General features: G+C 41.5%; 2 protein-coding genes across 10 annotated transcripts in view; both read right to left on the reverse strand.

Annotated features, from left to right (window-relative positions):
* LOC106848810 (sucrase-isomaltase, intestinal-like) overlaps positions 1-8587 on the reverse strand; it is a 59453-nt gene extending 50866 nt beyond the window's left edge. Inside the window, exons 1-4 of the mRNA XM_014868972.2 lie at positions 8542-8587; positions 5560-5800; positions 4962-5064; positions 4729-4874 (exon numbers count right to left, since the gene is read on the reverse strand). Of these exons, the coding sequence (XP_014724458.1) occupies positions 4729-4874; positions 4962-5064; positions 5560-5800; positions 8542-8587 (536 nt within the window). The remainder of the gene's footprint in view (positions 1-4728; positions 4875-4961; positions 5065-5559; positions 5801-8541) is intronic.
* A 1504-nt stretch (positions 8588-10091) lies between these two features.
* KIF21A (kinesin family member 21A) overlaps positions 10092-17096 on the reverse strand; it is an 86226-nt gene continuing 79221 nt past the window's right edge. For all 9 annotated transcript variants that reach the window (XM_014868970.2, XM_088165798.1, XM_014868968.2 and 6 more), the window contains 3 exons: positions 16039-16209; positions 13028-13227; positions 10092-11322 (listed from right to left, as the gene is read on the reverse strand). In XM_014868970.2, the coding sequence (XP_014724456.1) occupies positions 11229-11322; positions 13028-13227; positions 16039-16209 (465 nt within the window). In that variant the 3' untranslated portion in view covers positions 10092-11228. The remainder of the gene's footprint in view (positions 11323-13027; positions 13228-16038; positions 16210-17096) is intronic.

Here is a 17096-nt window from a genome sequence, read left to right on the forward strand (position 1 = left end):
CTTCATGGTAAGGGGTCTCTGTGCTAACTACCACAAACAATAAAAAAGGCAGCTGAACTCTTCAGCAGCCTTTTTGGAAATTAGGGGAAATCTTGATTAGGTTTGGGTTATTTGTGCAGTATATTCCCAAGTGCAATAGCAAACAAGGTATTCCAAATGCTTAATAGAAAGTAGTCCCTATCTGGCTTGTAAAAAAAATGTTCTGCCTTCCATTATTTGTGTGACATCACGAAGGAAAAGTCAGGATATTAAAGTGGACAATCAAATCAGGAGTCCATCCCTCTGCAGCCTGTCTCCAGCAATGGCCCAGGCCAGATATCACAAGGGAAAGCATAAGATGTCACTCCGAGCCAGTCTTGCAATAATCTGCTTATGCAGGAAGTTTCTGGCTGTTTTCATAGAATTAACTGGTGTTGTGAAGCATGGAGACAAAAGTATTTGGGGGTTTTATTTTCCTACAGATGATTTTTTTATTATGCCTGAATGTCTATCCTGCTAGGCCTCCTGTGCCAGTGCTGCCCTGGGGAAACGAGTGCCACAGAGTAATCACACACTGCAAAATGAGCATATGTTTGTTATTTATCACTGTCCTAAAGCAAACAGTTCCCAGCCTTTTACTCTTTGTTCTTGAGAAAATCTGTGCTTTCTTGGAGCCTCTCAGTTGATACTTCTCCTCCAGTGGTTGCTGTTGTTGGTGTGGCAGGAGCAGGAAGGAGAATAGCACTTAACCTGAGTGTATGAGCCACAAAACAACTCACAGGCTGTTTAACTTCCTCACCTGCCTTATTACAACAGAGTATTTTCCTGTTTTTACTAATGTAGGGCCCTGGCCAACAATAGGACAATTTCCCATTAGAGTTGCAAGATCAACCAGGATATCCTAAGCAAGGATTTACTAAACTAAAGCAAATCTCTTGACAAGAATTTTTTCCACTGATCACACCAATTTTGACAAAACAGATATTTTCCAAGCATGATGGAAGTGAAAAGAGGCTCCCTGCAGTTTCCACTGCCCAACAAAGATGGTAGTTGGGGAGCTTCACCTCTGGGTAGAAGATCATGCACCAGTCCCTGTCCCTCATGGTTCAGAACTGTGACTTGTAGCCTTAAATCGGATGCAGGTTTCTACTTTTCTCGTGGAAAACAGAAAACACCTGATGTCTGGATGGGAGCAGAAGCTTTGCTGTGTCTCATCTGATATCTTGGTATCTCCCTAGTGAATGCACCTCCCTAGTGGACATGGCACCTCTTTAACCTCCTGGCTTTGGATAGCTACTGGCACAGAAAAGGACCTTGCCTGGCTAGTGGCAAAACAGCAGGAGCATTGGATAGGGTGAAAAGCAGGGCACAAGGATGCAGGATGGGATGGAACAGAGAACAGGACAGCAGTGGATGAGGAGGAGAAAAGTAAGAGGGAGTAAGACAAGAGGCATTACTAGGAGGAGAAAGGGAGGCAGCCCAAGAGCTCCTGGTCCCAGCAGCCCCCAGCAGTGCCTGGATCATCTCCCTACATGACTCTGTCTAATTTTCACCCCATGCAGGCAAAGCAGCAGCTGTCAGCTGATTACCTTGGAGCAAGCTGAAAATGTAGCAGGACTTGGCCTTTTATTCTTGCTCCTGGCTCTGCATGAGATTTGCAATCAGCTGTTAATGTCTCTCCCCTCACATAGTTTATTCCTCTCCCCTGTTATTGTGATTACATGGAGCCCTGAGTTTGTCCTGCCCTCCTTGGGTAGCTCAGCTATGTCTCTCTGCATGCAGTGAGCATGAGAAATGCCCATAAAACACACTCAAAGCCTCCTCTGCCTCTCCCCTGCAGCATTTCCAGCGCAGAATGAAATCATTCCTCACAAGGAGGAGGCCTTGGGCACATGAGTGGCAGAGTGGGAATGGGGTTTTCTCTCAAGCAGACAGACAGGAGCCTGACACCCCATTGTTTCACTGCCTACAGCACAAAGACACAGATGGCAGGGCACTGCAGCTCGGAAAGGAGGGTTGAGAGATACAGGTGTGGACTTTGAAAGAGCAACCCAAACCTACGCCGTGTTTCTGCTTGGGACAGGCTGCATCTTTCCCAGGGGGACTGTCAGCTGTGTCAGAGCATGCTGGGCACCACGAGGGAATTCAGGCTTTTTTGGGGGGTAGGTCATTCAGCAGCATGGCTCTGCTAGCAAGGGAAAAGAAGCATAATGAAAAGCAGATTTCTGAGGATCTGGGATTGCTTTACTATGGGAAAGCTTTCCTCAGAGATATTTAAAAGGGCCAGCAGGGACCTGGTTTGGTCTCTTGGCAGATACAAGTTATTATCCACCCACACCTGGGGAGTGCAACTGCAGCACCTGCTGCAGAGGCTTTATTTGCCCACATTGGATGTTCTGAGCAGTGTTTGTGTGCATATGGAAATCAATGATTGATTCAGCTGCTCATTGAGACAGTAAGGCCATGGTTGTTTGCATCTTAAAATAGGAGGCTGAAGTCCCTCCGGGTGTCAGGCACTTGCCTTTATCTCAGGAACAGTCTCCCACACAGCCTGCCCTAACCTGGCCCAAGCACAGAGGCCACCAACTGTGCACCTTGGTGCCTGGGTGCCCTGGAGCAGCTGCTCCCACTTCTGGAGGGAGCCCAAAGGAAAAGATTTCGGTTTTTGCATTCAAACCTGCCTTTGGGCAGGTTGAACTAACATAAAAATCTACTTAACACACCAGATGCCACCAGTGCACCCCTGGACCCAACCAGTCAGGTGCAGCCACTGCTGGGAATGTTCCTATAGCGCTGATTGCTGAGGGCTCATCCTTCCCAGTAAAGTAAATGCAGCCACCCATAGCTTTTAGGCCAGGATATATTTTTTGAAATACATGTTTTGAAAGATTCCATCTGCACAGCTCTTTTGGTGGCTAAGGAGACTGCAAATCCCTCTAAGACAGGCTGTGGAGCTATTTCTGAGCACCTGCATTTCCTCACTCTGACAGGATGGACAGGCAAACAAATGAAGGGGAAGCATTTTTGCTCCTCACATGGAGAATATAACTAAACTAAATATCATTCAGGTGTGAGAGGAATGGCTCCCTGACAGGATCCTTCAGTCTACAGTACTGGCTGTGCCACATGAAACAAGTATTCCCAGGAATATATGCTTTCCCTTCCTGTACACAAAATCCTGTGCTTCTGCTGGTGAGAATATTTTGGGAGCAGCCTTGCCATTGCTCACAGGATAAAAGTCCATTATCTGTGCACTACATTCACCCACAATTTCCTCTTTTTGGAGTTGGCTGGGTTGCAGGAGCACTCCTTTACCTGCCTGGAGGCAGTGTATAATTTCCCACGGGGATGCTGGAGAGCAGAGCATCACTGCTGATGCTGTGCCAGTGCTGCAAACCAAGGCTGCCCTCTGCCTCCCTGGGCTGTGCAGCACAGCACTGCTGCAGCCCACAGCTCTGCTGCCTTGGTGCGCAAGGACATGGAGGGGAATGGAGGAGACTTCCCCAGGTCCACAACACTGAATGTGCCCTCCCTCCTGGAAACCTGCTCAGTGGGGACCAACTTGTGCTCCTCTGCCTGTCACTGGAGTTGTGCCTCTTGCAGACCTTGCATCTGCTCCATGGCAGACCCCTTCCCTTAGCTGGGACATCTCAAATTTCATCAACCCTGGCTAAACCCTTGGGGTCTGGGTGAAGGTGAGGAGAGCTGAATGGGAATGGGCCACGAGCTAGCCACTTGTTACACATTCACCTCTTGCATCAGCATTTCAATTAATAAGTCTTTACAGAAAGAAGAAGAAAACTGGGCTTTTAACAAAAGCCCACTGTTTGCACAGAACTGTTAAGTCTAACGAGAAATTTAATTATTTTTGTTATCAGAGTAATGCATAATGCATTCATTTAAAATAGCCTGCATAAATAAAACTTTACAGAATTGATTGTGACATATAAAGAGATGCCATGAGACTGTAGTTCAAAAGGATGGTCAGCTCATTAAAAACCCAACATAATGGTTCCATCTGCAGACCATTCTAGAGGCTCTATTGTCTTATTTGTATCACTCATGTTAAACCATCCTTAAATTGCTCACTGCTGCATTCCCAAAAGCAGCTGGCAGAAATGCACCTTGATTGGGACTCTCTTCTAAGTAGCATTATGCCCTAGAGATGTATTGATGGAAGCCAAGGAAAGGGGAAATTATAACACCTGGTGACATTTGTTAGTGAGGGGAGCTTTTGCTGAAGTTAAACTTGCAGTACTATCTTGAGTAAACAAATGGTATTTTTGCAGAGGGACAAACTAGAACCAGTGCCATTCACTGACATCAGTGAAAATCAGAGGCTCATGGCCTCCATGGCTTTGAGCTTCCTAGACCTGCCTGCTGGAGACTGTCAGGAAATTTGGTGCTCCGTTCCTGACACCTCAAATTTCAGAAATCTTAGCTCAGTACTTTGATGAGTTGAGTTTACCAGCATCCCAAGCAATGAAATTGTAGCCTCAGAAGTTTTTTGACTTACAGAATAAACTTTTATACATGCACATAGATAACTGTCTGGCACATACAGGCACACACCCCTATTAATAATGAAAGTCCTTCAGGGACAAGGCACAAATCTGCATTTATACCACCTCCAGTTTGCCTTTGACCCCTTGTCACACAGACCCAAGCAACAGGATACAAGGAAACAGTTGCTCACCCCATCACACCTAATTTTCACAAAAAGCAGTGTGAACCACGTGTAGTACTCACAGCACAGTGCCAGTGCTTTTCCTCTTGATCGTGAAGTGTGTGGCATCATCCGAGAACTCCACCTCATAGTTGGCTTCTTCAGCAGTAACCCCGGGGCCATTGATCTTCAGTGGGACTTCAAACCGCTGCTTGTTGGGGTCATAGAGCTAAAGCAAGGCAAGCAAGGGGCAGGTCAGCTCACTCCTTAGCATGGTTTGCTTTTTTGAAAGGATTCCAGCCCCCCAAGTACTCACCCTGAACCGGAGCCTGTCCTTTGTCTGGAACTCGACTTCCAAGACAATTGGGGAAATGTCATTTCCAAAGAGGCTCAGGGCCTGCCGCTTGTTTAGAGTGACTCTGCAGTGGAAACACACACATGTTGGTTCCCACCACCATCAATCCATCACTGGCTGACACCACCTTGGGGCAGGGCAGGGGAACCACACAGCTAGTCTGCGTCAGCTCTCAAAAAATAAATCATTGACTTATTGAGAAAAATAATCCCTGAGGTCAGTTTAGGCCCTCCTTGACGTTAATGGATAAAACAGGAGCCACTAAAGAAAGGAGACCTCATCGTTTCCTGGGACACAGCTCCCAGGGTGGGAGGGACCACTCTGTGCCTGCGCCTGGTTTCCTCACCTGAGGTGAGAGCACAAGCCCCAGTTCTATGGCATGTGCACAGGGAAAGGTGTCCCTTACCCTCCCTGCCTGTCACACGTGTATCGGAGCAGCTGGGGAAACTTTTTGGTGAGAGTGCCCGGGTCGGCAGAGCCAGGCCCCGGATGCAGTGCCAGGCCCAGGTCAGCAGAGCCAGGCTCCGGCTGCAGCACCCAGGGAGCCGCACGCACTCACCTCCAGCCCTTGTCCGTCTTCTCGGCGCTCCCGCTCCGGGCGTAGCCGTAGGGGCTGTCCTCGGGGAAGAAGCACCAGGGAGCGTTGGGCACATCGCTGGAGCACCAGGTGCAGCCCCGTGCCTCGCAGGCCTCCTGCGAAGCGCCAGGCTGTGGGTGGCAGTCGATGCGCTTCTGAGACGCCACACCACTGGGGCACTGCGCCTCCGGCTCCTGCTCCGAGCCCCGGCACCCAACGAGGGCTGCTGAGGGAAAAGAGCGGTAGAGAACCGCGTTAAAAACCCCCAGCACTGCAAGCTTTAGTTATGGTTTAGTTTTTGGGATGTGCTTTCTCCCCATCTTAGGGCTCATATGTGTGATCCCTGGGACTAAGATGACGGCAGGGCAGCTGTCTGCTCATCACGGAGCAAGAGCAACCACCACTTTCCTTTATAAGCCAAGGCAGTGGGTCTGTATTATTCAGTACTCAGAGCTACCAGTGCTCAGCTGAAGCACAACTTGAAATACTCATAGAAACTTAAATCGCAGCCTAACGAAGCTGCTGGTGAGGTGTGAAAACAACACTGCAGGCTGGCAGAACAGGAGGGATTCTTCAATAAAGACTGCTATCAATACTAAAATGTTACATTTTCTGTATATTTATGTTACACACAGATGTTTTCTATCTATAGAGATTCAAATATGTGATGAGCAGCATACACTTGTATGATATAAATAGAAATATAGTGAGTATATGTTCTTACCTGGTTTCTTTTCTGCATCTCATGACTACTGTATTATGCAGTATTAGTAGTTTGTGTTAATACATGTATGGTTATGAGTAAAGGGAAGATGCCAGCAGTAAAAGGCATATATTAGTCATTCCCAGAATCATCATGAAAAACACCTGTTAGTAAGGTGCTAAATTTTCCCTTTATACAGATGCAGGTCAAACTCTCTGGTTGAGAACCTCTCAAGAGCAGGGGGACAACACCACAACACCAGCCCCCTGCTGTGCTGACAAACTGCTGTTAGCAAATATTCTCAGAGAGAGCAGGAATACCACAGGCAGCATACTTATTTTGAAGTTAATTTATGTCATTTTAGTCATTACAGCAATATTCAAAGATTAAATCTACTTGAACGATAATTGCCCTTTTCTACAAAATGACTAATACCTCTGCTTTAATTTTTTTTTTCCCATGTGGACTGTTGTGTGCTTGAAAGCCTAAAACATGATTGCTGATGTAGTCTGGGCTTCTCCACAGAAAGAATTCTACAAGCAGATGTGCACAAGCAATAATTATGTATACTGGAAAAATTTACAGAATGAAACAGTAAATTTTCGCTAGAGAATGCCATCATGCTGCAATGCCAGAGTTGAGTTTCAAGTTCAATATGAACACAGAAAAGCAGGAGTGCCATCTACTTTTTTTTTGAGAAAATTCTCATGCCCCTTTTATACAGGGACATCTGACACTCAGGTCTGATGCTCCCGGGCTGCTCAGCAGAGCTCACTGCTCGCTGCCACAGGGCCTCATTATCATCATCTAGAGACTGGAATTAACAGGAATTATCTGGCTGTTAACCTCTGCCAGCTGCTGGGCAGGCAGGATTGGGTTCCACCTCTGTTTTCTGGGGCAGAGGGTCAGGTCCCACAGGCTGACTGCTCTCTGTCCAGCATTCACCCCTCATGACTTGTCACATAGAAAAGCTCTAAATTCTTATCCTCTTTTTCATCTAAAGCATAATAGAATTATAAGCACCCTTTTGTAATCTTTCAATTATTTCTTCTTGCAGCACAAAATAAACTAAATCCATCACATTTTATTTTGGTTAGGGGTGTGTTTTCTAATGGGAGGCAAATGCAGCATTAGTGTTTTCATTGCTGAAACCAAAGAGTATAACTGAACAGACTACAGCAGATTATTAATGTGGTGTCATTTTACACAGTACAGGTTTGTGGAAGATTTTCATGAACTAATTTGTATTGTAAAATACTTTCAAAATACTTCTTATGAATGATACTGTGAATGAAAAAGCTAGTTTAAGAAAAAAAAAACATTGCCCCAGCAGAAGCCAAGAAATTTCTTCCATTTTTTCTCCCATTAATGCAAAGATTACATTTTCCAGCAAATAAAAAAAAAAAAAAAAGACTTGCAGGTGTGAGTAGCTGAATAGGGCTGCAACCTTGTTCTGGGTTTACTTCTATTGTAGTACAAACATGATAGCAGCAAGTGGGAAGATATAATCTTCCTTCCCTACTGTTAAAAATAATCTAAAAATCATAATTTTCACTGTATTTACGGCCCATGTCTGTAAACATACAAAAAAGAAGAAATCCAAACAAGCAGCTGAATATATAGCAACAGCTATGGCTACTTGCTGCTTTTCCATGATAATTTCCATGGGAACAGAAGCTAAAGCAAGGCAGTTTGAAAGATATACGTGAAAAATAATCCTCGTTGATTTTTAAAAACCTTGACTTTAATCTTGAAAAATTAAATTAAAATTAAGGCATAAGGAAGGAATTAAAGTATTCCAGCACCGATTACAATTTAATAGTATTAATATTTACATTTTGGGTTTGTCCATACATTTCAGAGGCATTTGCTGCAGAGGTTCCCTCCTCCAGCAGCAAAATCATATGTATTCTCCCTTTACTATGCTATGGACCAAATTAACCTCTGGTATGCTGGGGTAAAAATTACAGAAAAAAAAAGCTAACAAAGCAATAGGTAACTTTCAGGAGCTGAATGACCCCACTGATCCCCTTTTGCCTGTGCTGTTGCCCAAGTGCTGAATACACTTGGCATATTTAGACATATTCCTAAATAAGCCAGCTCTGTTGTCCTCCCACAGTCACCTCAGGTGGAGCCAGTGCCATGCCTGTTTTCTCCTTTTACATGGAAAACAATCATCTCTTTTAACAGCTCTTCTATCATTATCACATTTGTATTTTGCTTTTGAACCCTACGACAAAATACAAATGTGGTGCATTTACCTGTGAGCACAACAGCCAAGAAGCACAGGCTCCTCATCCTTGCCATGGTTGAAGGAGGACTTTTACAGGCAGTCTGAAGCCTTTTATACACGGCAGGGGCACGATAAGCACTTGTTTTGATACACAATCAGAAGCATTGCAAATATTTTCTCAGCATTCATACCTTTGATGAGATTAATTGCAACAAATGACCTTGTCTGTATCTAAGCAGATAAGACGAGATACAGTCTAATTTTTCCACATACTTTGCTCAACTTCTGAATTCCAACTTCGAGAGGAAAACATGGCTTTCCCATAACTTCTTAGAAAAGCTAGTTTTTCATAGACCACCTTTTTTTTTTTTCTTTTTGACACAAACATGTTCAGAGTGAGTCCAATGCTTACCTTTTTCTGATTTCATATTATCTTTTGTCACATATGTGGGTTTACAACATAGATGAAGTTTGGAGAAAAACAGTCAAAGAACTCTACATTAAAACAAAACACTGGTACTGTGACATTTACAAAATGGCATTTTTCTTCCAATTATTTGATGGCAAGTACTTTCAGAGCAAAGGTATGAAAGCTTTGTTCTATGTTAAGACCTGGTTTAGGTGGAATATCTTTCTGAAAGAAAAAAAAATTAAAACTAGGTATCATTGGTGCCTATCAGGAGATAAGTGTAACAAAACATATGCACTGCCAAGCATCACTGGAGAGGAACATCTGCAGCTCAGGCCACAGCCACACAGCTGGACAGAGGGAGGCTTTTCCCAGGTCTGTCTGCAAGGGCTTTTGTCCTGCAGTTGCAAAACACAATATTCACATGAATCTTAGCACACAGCCATGAGTGTTCAGCCCCAAAACCAGGGGTCACCAAGCTTTTGGTATCATTTGTGTAGCTTGGCACAACACCTCCTGCGCCAAAAGGAACGGCAACCCTCCACCAGGCACAAGAAGCCTCTCATGTGAGTCTTGCATGTAAATCCTCTCTCCACTGAGAATTTGCTCAAGGTTGTGATACAGTCCCAAATCATTTGTGTGTACGCCCTTTGAGTAGCTAAAAAGCATGATATACAAACACTAAGTGGTAGTGCTCCTGTTTATTTTAACTAATTTATACATTGTATTTTAACAATATATATAATTTATCAGCTGTTTCTATCAAAACTTGGAATACATTAGTAACCTCAAATTGCATGCAGTATTTTCATCTCCTTTCAAGCTGAGCAGAGAAGGAAGTAATTCCTCCAAAATCAGTAAGAGGCATGAGAACTTTTCCTTGTTTAACAGGCCATATGCAGTAAGGTAAGAGAAGTGTCATCTCATAGGAACAGGAGTCACCTGCTTCATTTTATATCTGTACTGTAGCAAGTGTGAGGGAATCCCCCCGAGGGTTCCTAACTGTAAAACACAAATAATGGCCAAGGAGAACAGAGACAATGTATGGGCTATAGCACTCATCAGCTACTCTACTGCACTGTGTAAAATTGTGGGGTTTATATTCAACACTTTTGCAACGGATATGAATTTTTTATAGGGAAGTATGATGAACAAGACAAAAAAAGCAGTTCACATTCACATCTTTATTTGTTAACTACACAAGCTATAATTTACAGACTGATATTTTCTGAAAAATAAAAACAAAACAACAAAAAATCCTCACTATCCAAACACTGCTTCTGAATCTACATAAAATTTTAAAATTTGCAGAATTTACAAATTAATTTTCAGAGCAGCTGGGTAAATTATACATCCTCCCTCAGTATCCAGGTTCCAAAAGCTCTAAAAGTCATACAGGCACAAGATAAGATATTTTCTTTATACAACCATCTATTTACATAGCTTTTTCCAATATACGTGGTTCAGTTCTCAAAGTAACTGCCAAGGTTTGCAAAACAGTGTATTTAAAATACATTTAGCAGCATATAAAATTAGATAAAAAGGAAAGACAATTTGCTTAAAAAAAAAAAAGTGAGATGATAGAAACAAATCTGTAAGAAAAATAGATTAAGATACATTTGTCATGACATTAAGAACACCTAGTCATTGCAGAACATAGGCAAAACAAATAAAACATAGCCATTTGTGGGCATTTGAGTTCTAGTCCTGAGCACAGAGTATACACAGCTGCACAACTTTGGTCAACACAGATTATATGCTATCAACACACAAATCATATGGCATTTGCTGTTAGCAGGATACAGCCATGTCAGGTAGCTGTATCATTAACAGTTTCTTCCCATCTGTTATTCACTCTACTATTCCAACAACAGTATAAGTGACCTTTAAAATCTTCAAACTGCCTCTCATAATCAAAGGCTTATTCCTTGGACACATTCCTTCCCCTGTTCCCCTAAAATGCAAAACAGCTGATCATACTTGTGAGTGAAATACAACAGAGCACTTTTGTTATATATTTCAGGTTATAATTTTGAGATGGTCTTTAGAGAAGACTGAATTCCAGTTAAACTGCAAGTATTACATATTCACACAAATTCAGCCATAATATATAGAGATACACATGACTGTTGAGACTCAAGCATGTTACCAAGAGGTTATGAAATACAGTACATATTTTAAGGACAGCAGGTCTAGTGGAAGAGTTCACACATTTTCAGTCCATTCCAGTCATCAGTGTTTAATAAACATGCAGCAAATAGAGTGCACCTCAAATTGATCAGTGTACTCCTTTATCTCCCAGAATTTCAATTACTGGCAACATCTTCACTTGCATCTCCTGTATCTGAAATCTGTCCATCCATTATATTTCGAGCTTTCCAGATCCTCACTGTGCGGTCACTGAAAACCAAAATCAAGCAGTATTAGAGCACTGTAATTACACTGGGGAAGGAGGAAGGGCAAAGGGGGGCGGGGGGATAAGGGAAGCTTCCTTAAAAGTTTGAGTGTCTTATTCAGAAAAGTATTGTTGGCAAAATAGCAGTTCTTTAATGGACATGCAAGCGTTATTCTACCTCCTAACATGAACAGCACTGAAGATTCCCTAACCTTATAACAGCACTAACTACACCCTTTAACCAACTAGGAAAGTATAAAGACTTTATGACTAAAGGAAAGAGGTGTCACTCTGTTATAAGAAAAGGTAAAAAAAGACAACATGAAGTCCTAACTCCCCAACAAAAAATATCCAACAAACCCAAAGCCATTTGCAAAGTGCTAGATAGCACATACCAGTGAGCTGGCACTTAGAAGCTCAGACTGTAGTTCTGTACTTTGGAAAAAAAAATCAATATTTACACAATTTTAAAGTATGTGTAAATAAAATATCACATAGAATCTGTTACAAAACTCTATTATAAATTAGAATTAATTTAAAAAAAGTAAAATAAATTTAGTCTTGTTAAATAGAAATTTATTCCATTAAAGGGAAGTTATGAATTTCTCATAAACATTAACTTGAATGACTTGCCAACACTGATTCATATATTCCTCACAACCCCCTCAAAAGAAAGCAGCAGGCAGAGTAGACTTTGTAACAGTTAAAAGTGTTTTCTGACGTGCCTTCATTTCACTGTAAATTGTTAGGAACACTCCAAATTTTTTAGACCTTAAGCCCACTACTAGAAAAAAAGGTTGAAGTTTTTTTTATTATATAAAAAAATTAATTTTAGATGCATGTATATTCTAAATGGATTAATAATCTTTAGGCAAACAGAGACATGAGCTTTGACATGACCATCAAATATGAAAACTTGGCAACTCTGAAATCCTGCTATGACTCAAAGACCTGCTTTTAATCCAGAAGCTTCCACAATTGGCACAAGAATGTAACACGTCAGCTTTCACAGCTCCTGTGCTCAGACAACACCACAAAGAGGCTCTGTTGCTATCTCCAGCACATTCATCCTAACAAGGTATTTTTCTTGGTCAATTCCCCTGAGGTTTCAGGTCCTCAATTTGCTCCCTCTTCTACTGAGGAACCAAATAAAATCAAGGTGTTCACAGTACAGCAGTATGGCTTGCAAAGCTTCTGCTGTATGCCAGCACTTAAAAACAAACCAACCAACAAACCAAGAGCCATGTGCCATGGCTTTTCAGAGAATTTACACACACCAGGAGTGAGTCCTATCAGGAAATAGTCCAACTGGAGTGATAAGCTTATAAAGTTCTCAAGTACTGCCAAATTCTCCCTCCCTCCCTCCCATCCTGTAGACCAGTGGTCTCCAAACCTTTTTTGATCATGCATCCCTACCACTAAAATTTTTTTTAAGCCCACACTGCCATGTATATTTATTAATTATATACACATACCACTGAATTCTAGTAATTTATTCCAGCACCCCACTGGGTCATGTTGAACATCCTCTGGGGTGCCAGCATCCCACTTTGGAGATGGCTGTGATAGGTATCAGCACTGAGGGGCATAGACTGGACAAGGTCTCCTGATGCTTTCTATGAAGTGACTTACACACGTCCTAAACGAATGTGCATGAACAGAACTGTAGCAAGGGACACAGAAAAGAAAGATACATGGAGAAGAACTCACTCTGCTGCTGTAAAAATCTGGCTGGAGTTGGTGCAGATGGCATTTATAGGGCTGTCATGTCCCTTCATCTCCCCAATGGGTGCGAAGGTATCCACGTTCCAGAGCTTGAGGGTGCCTCCCCGGCAGCCGCTGAGCAGAACCGGCACACCGGGCACCAGGCCAAGGGCACAAACCCAGTCCTTATGAGCATTAGGAACTTGCTGAAAGAGAGAAGGCAGACGAGTCTCACAGGGCTGCAAAAATTCCAGAGGAACAAGCATAGAAGTGGAAAAATCCCAAGTTGTAAGCCTGATTCCTGCCCTGCAGCAGTTTTGCTATATGGCAGCTCTGGGTGACTTCTGCACCTTTAGAGCAAGGAGAGTGCTAACTTCCAAGAGTGTTTCTTTTTGTGAAATAATACTGCAAAACAAGAAGAAAATCTAATATGCACAACTGACCTAATGTGGAACAGAAATCAAGTTTAGGATAATGCAAAGTCTGCATGTTTTCAAATGCTCATTTGAATGCATTTTTGAATATATGTTCCCTGTATGTTTCAAGTCTGTAAAACTGCTATAAAACACATAAAAAGAAAATCCAAAATACCGCACCAAAATACACCAGAAAGACAGAAACTGCTTCTGTATTTGCCTTCTTTCTTTCTTCTTTTCCCACTACACATTATAAATTGATTTTGTGATGTTGCACTTCACAGAAACACATTATTTCTTTATTAAGGGCACTAGCATTTTAGTTCTACTTCAGAAAGTAAAGTGCTGCACAGACCAAGCTGAGAACAACATCCTCTTGTTGTTCTCAAATTTATTTGAACAAGTTTATTGTTCTCACAAATAAATACATGGGGAAAAATAAGAACAGTGGGAAATAATAGCACAAATTTTCTGTCTTTTGGGTATACCAGAAGTGCCTTTTCTCCAGTTCAGTTTGGTAAGAATTGCTTTGCTTTGCTGCATTGCTCATAATGGAGTACATTCAGCTTTCTAGGATCATCTTGGTGTTTCATCTATAATATACCCAGCTACCACAGCACTGGTAGTCTGGTTCTGCAGCACTTCATGAAACTGGGAGAGGGGAGGGGTGGTTGTGGTTCTTATAAATCCCAATTTTGTGGTTTGAGATGCATAACACCAAGTGAAGTAGATGATCTCCAAATTCTTTTGAATAGCATGCTTGTTAAGGGATTTTCATCAATTATAGAGAACTGGACCTGAGCAACACATGCATGCCAAACCAGGACCTGTGATGCAACATTAGCATTTATGCTGTAAAGCAGCTCAGCTCTGCTTCAGGTTCTGGTTGCTTTTGGTAGATTAAGGTTTACTGCTGTTCAATCTGCGACCTTGGAGGTTTTGAAAACTCAGCTGGGCAAGGCCTTGAGAAACCAGACCTAACTACAAAGTTGGCCTTGGTTGGACCAGCAGGACAACTTCACATTGTGTGACCTCCAGTGTGCCCTTCCACATTGAATTATCACATGATTAGCAGAGTAACAGCACTTCTCATTCCCTAAAAAAGACAATGAATAAAGATTATTTCTATTCTGTCAAACACTTCAGTCTCACCTCCTTGAAAAACATACAGCATTTTATAGAAATAGAAAAAGAAGTGAGTGTGAGATTATTCTTATCAAGGCCTACTTTTAAAACCAACAAACAGGGGAAGGCAAAGTAAAGAAATTATGAGATGCACATATACCAAAAGGAAAACAAGAAAAGTGATATAACTAGTCCAATTTATATACTTCTTCACCCCTGATCCTGTATCCTTTCTGATGTTAAATTAATTGCAATAGCAAAAATGCATATTACATAGTATTTTAATGAGGCTAAAATGTAAGAGTGAAGGTACTTAGAACTTTAACGAACTAATTCTGAGAATACAAAAGCTTTCCAGTGCCTGTGATTTTGGTACAAGCTGCTTAGTATATTTTTCTGGAGAGACAGATGTGAGGGCAGATGTCCCAGTATGGCTAAGGGAAGATTTTCTGTAAGAAGCTAAATTTATGAATCCTTATTGTAACTGTGAAGCCTTCCTAGTACTCTGAAAAGGAACTGGCACCGAACTGAACGATTTTGAATGAAGGTCAAGAAAGTTTATATATTTATGGAATACTAAGTATGCCCATATAGAAATTTTCTTTTTAAAATCGCCAGTCCATTATTTTCCCACATCCCAATACTTTAAAATTCTATTTGCTTCCTTGCTATCAGTCTGTATATTAAATGCATGCTCCTCCTTTTCCAAAAATATATTGCAAAAACAGTACTCTTTCCCGGTATTTGTTTTTCTGCCTTCCAGTTCTCACTCAGTCTCAAGTTAAATAACCACAACTATACCCAAAGAACCTCTCATAAGACCTAGAAGAACAGATCAGCTTATAGCAGGTAGGTAAAAAAAAATAGTTCTTCATGCCAAACAAATTGCAAATTCCCTGGACTTGAGGTCCTTTTTCCTTTTTACATAAGGAAAAGCATACAGCAAATGTATTCTGATAGCAAGCATTATTATGAGTGTGTTGTATACATTACATAACACATGCACTATATAAGGAGATGAATCTAAGGTCTAAGACTGAGTGGGGTGAGATAGGCTGTACCACCTCCTCACAAAAAAATATTCTGTAGCCTGCTCTAAAGTATTGTTTCTCATTAATGAGCTCCCAATCCAAAATGTACTAACTTGCCAAAGACACGTATCCAATGATTCCAGTCACAGATGAGGCAAGTGCTGCTTTTATTCTGATGCAGAAAAACAAACCCCACGTCCTCAGAGCTAAAACAGGATAACCACTTCATAAGAATTTCCTGACGCTACATGCACAGTAGAGAAAAGCAATTGCATGTAAAGATCAAGCACATTATTGATTTCTTTCTTAGTCAGTGCTCTATGCCTTCCCTATTAAAAGCATCAGTGTCTATGTGAATAGTCATTGTATGAGCCTGAACATCTATAGAGCTTCAAAACAGTTCTACAGCACTGACTATCACAGCAGCTCATGATATTTTTATTACCTGAAGAAGGTCTTTTTGAGACAAATCCCATTTCTTAATTCCATTATCTCTTGATCCACTAAAAAGGTTATCTCCCATAATAGCAAGTGCTTCAATGCCATCATAATGAGGAGGTTCAAAATTGTGTGTAGGACTTACGCTTCCAAGAGCCCCTTCAGTCACATCAAACATCTAAAATAAATAAAAAAATATGTTACGTGAAATTTTCTGCCATCTAACCTGCTTGCAAGTCATGCAGCAATTAACTTTAGGGAAAAAAACTTAGTAAGTCTTGTTACAGACCACTGTATCATGATGTACATTTATAGAGAATGTACGTAGAGTTTTTCTCCTCTTCCACCTCTTGCCTAAAGTGGGAATACTCCACTGACTTCAGAGAAGAAATACTACTACTTGAATATCATATACTTCACAGGAAGGATATGTACCTGTGTGGTGGGCCAGAGAAACAAAGTTCATGACTGAGTTTGGGAAACATAACTCTGACTGGGAGAACTGCATGGGTAAGTAGCTTCAGAAAGAGACATTAATACATTTTTCTAGACAAGTTGTTTTGGTAAGGGTTATATACTATTATACACTGATGCTTTTCATGGACTAGACACACCTCTCTCCTTGCCTGTGCTCCAAGAATTGGGTGTTAAAACAGACTCTAAGTAAGGTTGTTTTAACAATTTAAGCCATAATCAATCCCCTCAGGTCTTTGTTGCTAGAGCTGCAGTGTAAGCAGTCCTGATTCATTTTGCATTGTAGGGAGCCATAACTCACCTAGTGAGACTGAGCTGAAAGAACAGATGAGCTGTAACTTTTTAAACCACCAGCTCTGTTTCACAAGCAAATGTCAAACTTCATCCTCTATTATTTACTCTTTATTGGCCTTTTAGAATGAATAAGCTTGACAGTAAAAAAGGGAGAGCTTGGTAGTGCAAAGTAATACTTTGTGAGCTAAAGGTATTTTAAAAGTTAACACATTCAATTAACATGCATCAGTTCCAATTGTAACAAAAAATTCAATGATAAACCAGAAAAATCAAGTACTTAGAGATGACTAATATTAC

This window comes from Sturnus vulgaris, chromosome 5 (assembly GCF_052056855.1).
Source record: "Sturnus vulgaris isolate bStuVul1 chromosome 5, bStuVul1.hap1, whole genome shotgun sequence".
NCBI classification, from domain to species: Eukaryota; Metazoa; Chordata; class Aves; order Passeriformes; family Sturnidae; genus Sturnus; species Sturnus vulgaris.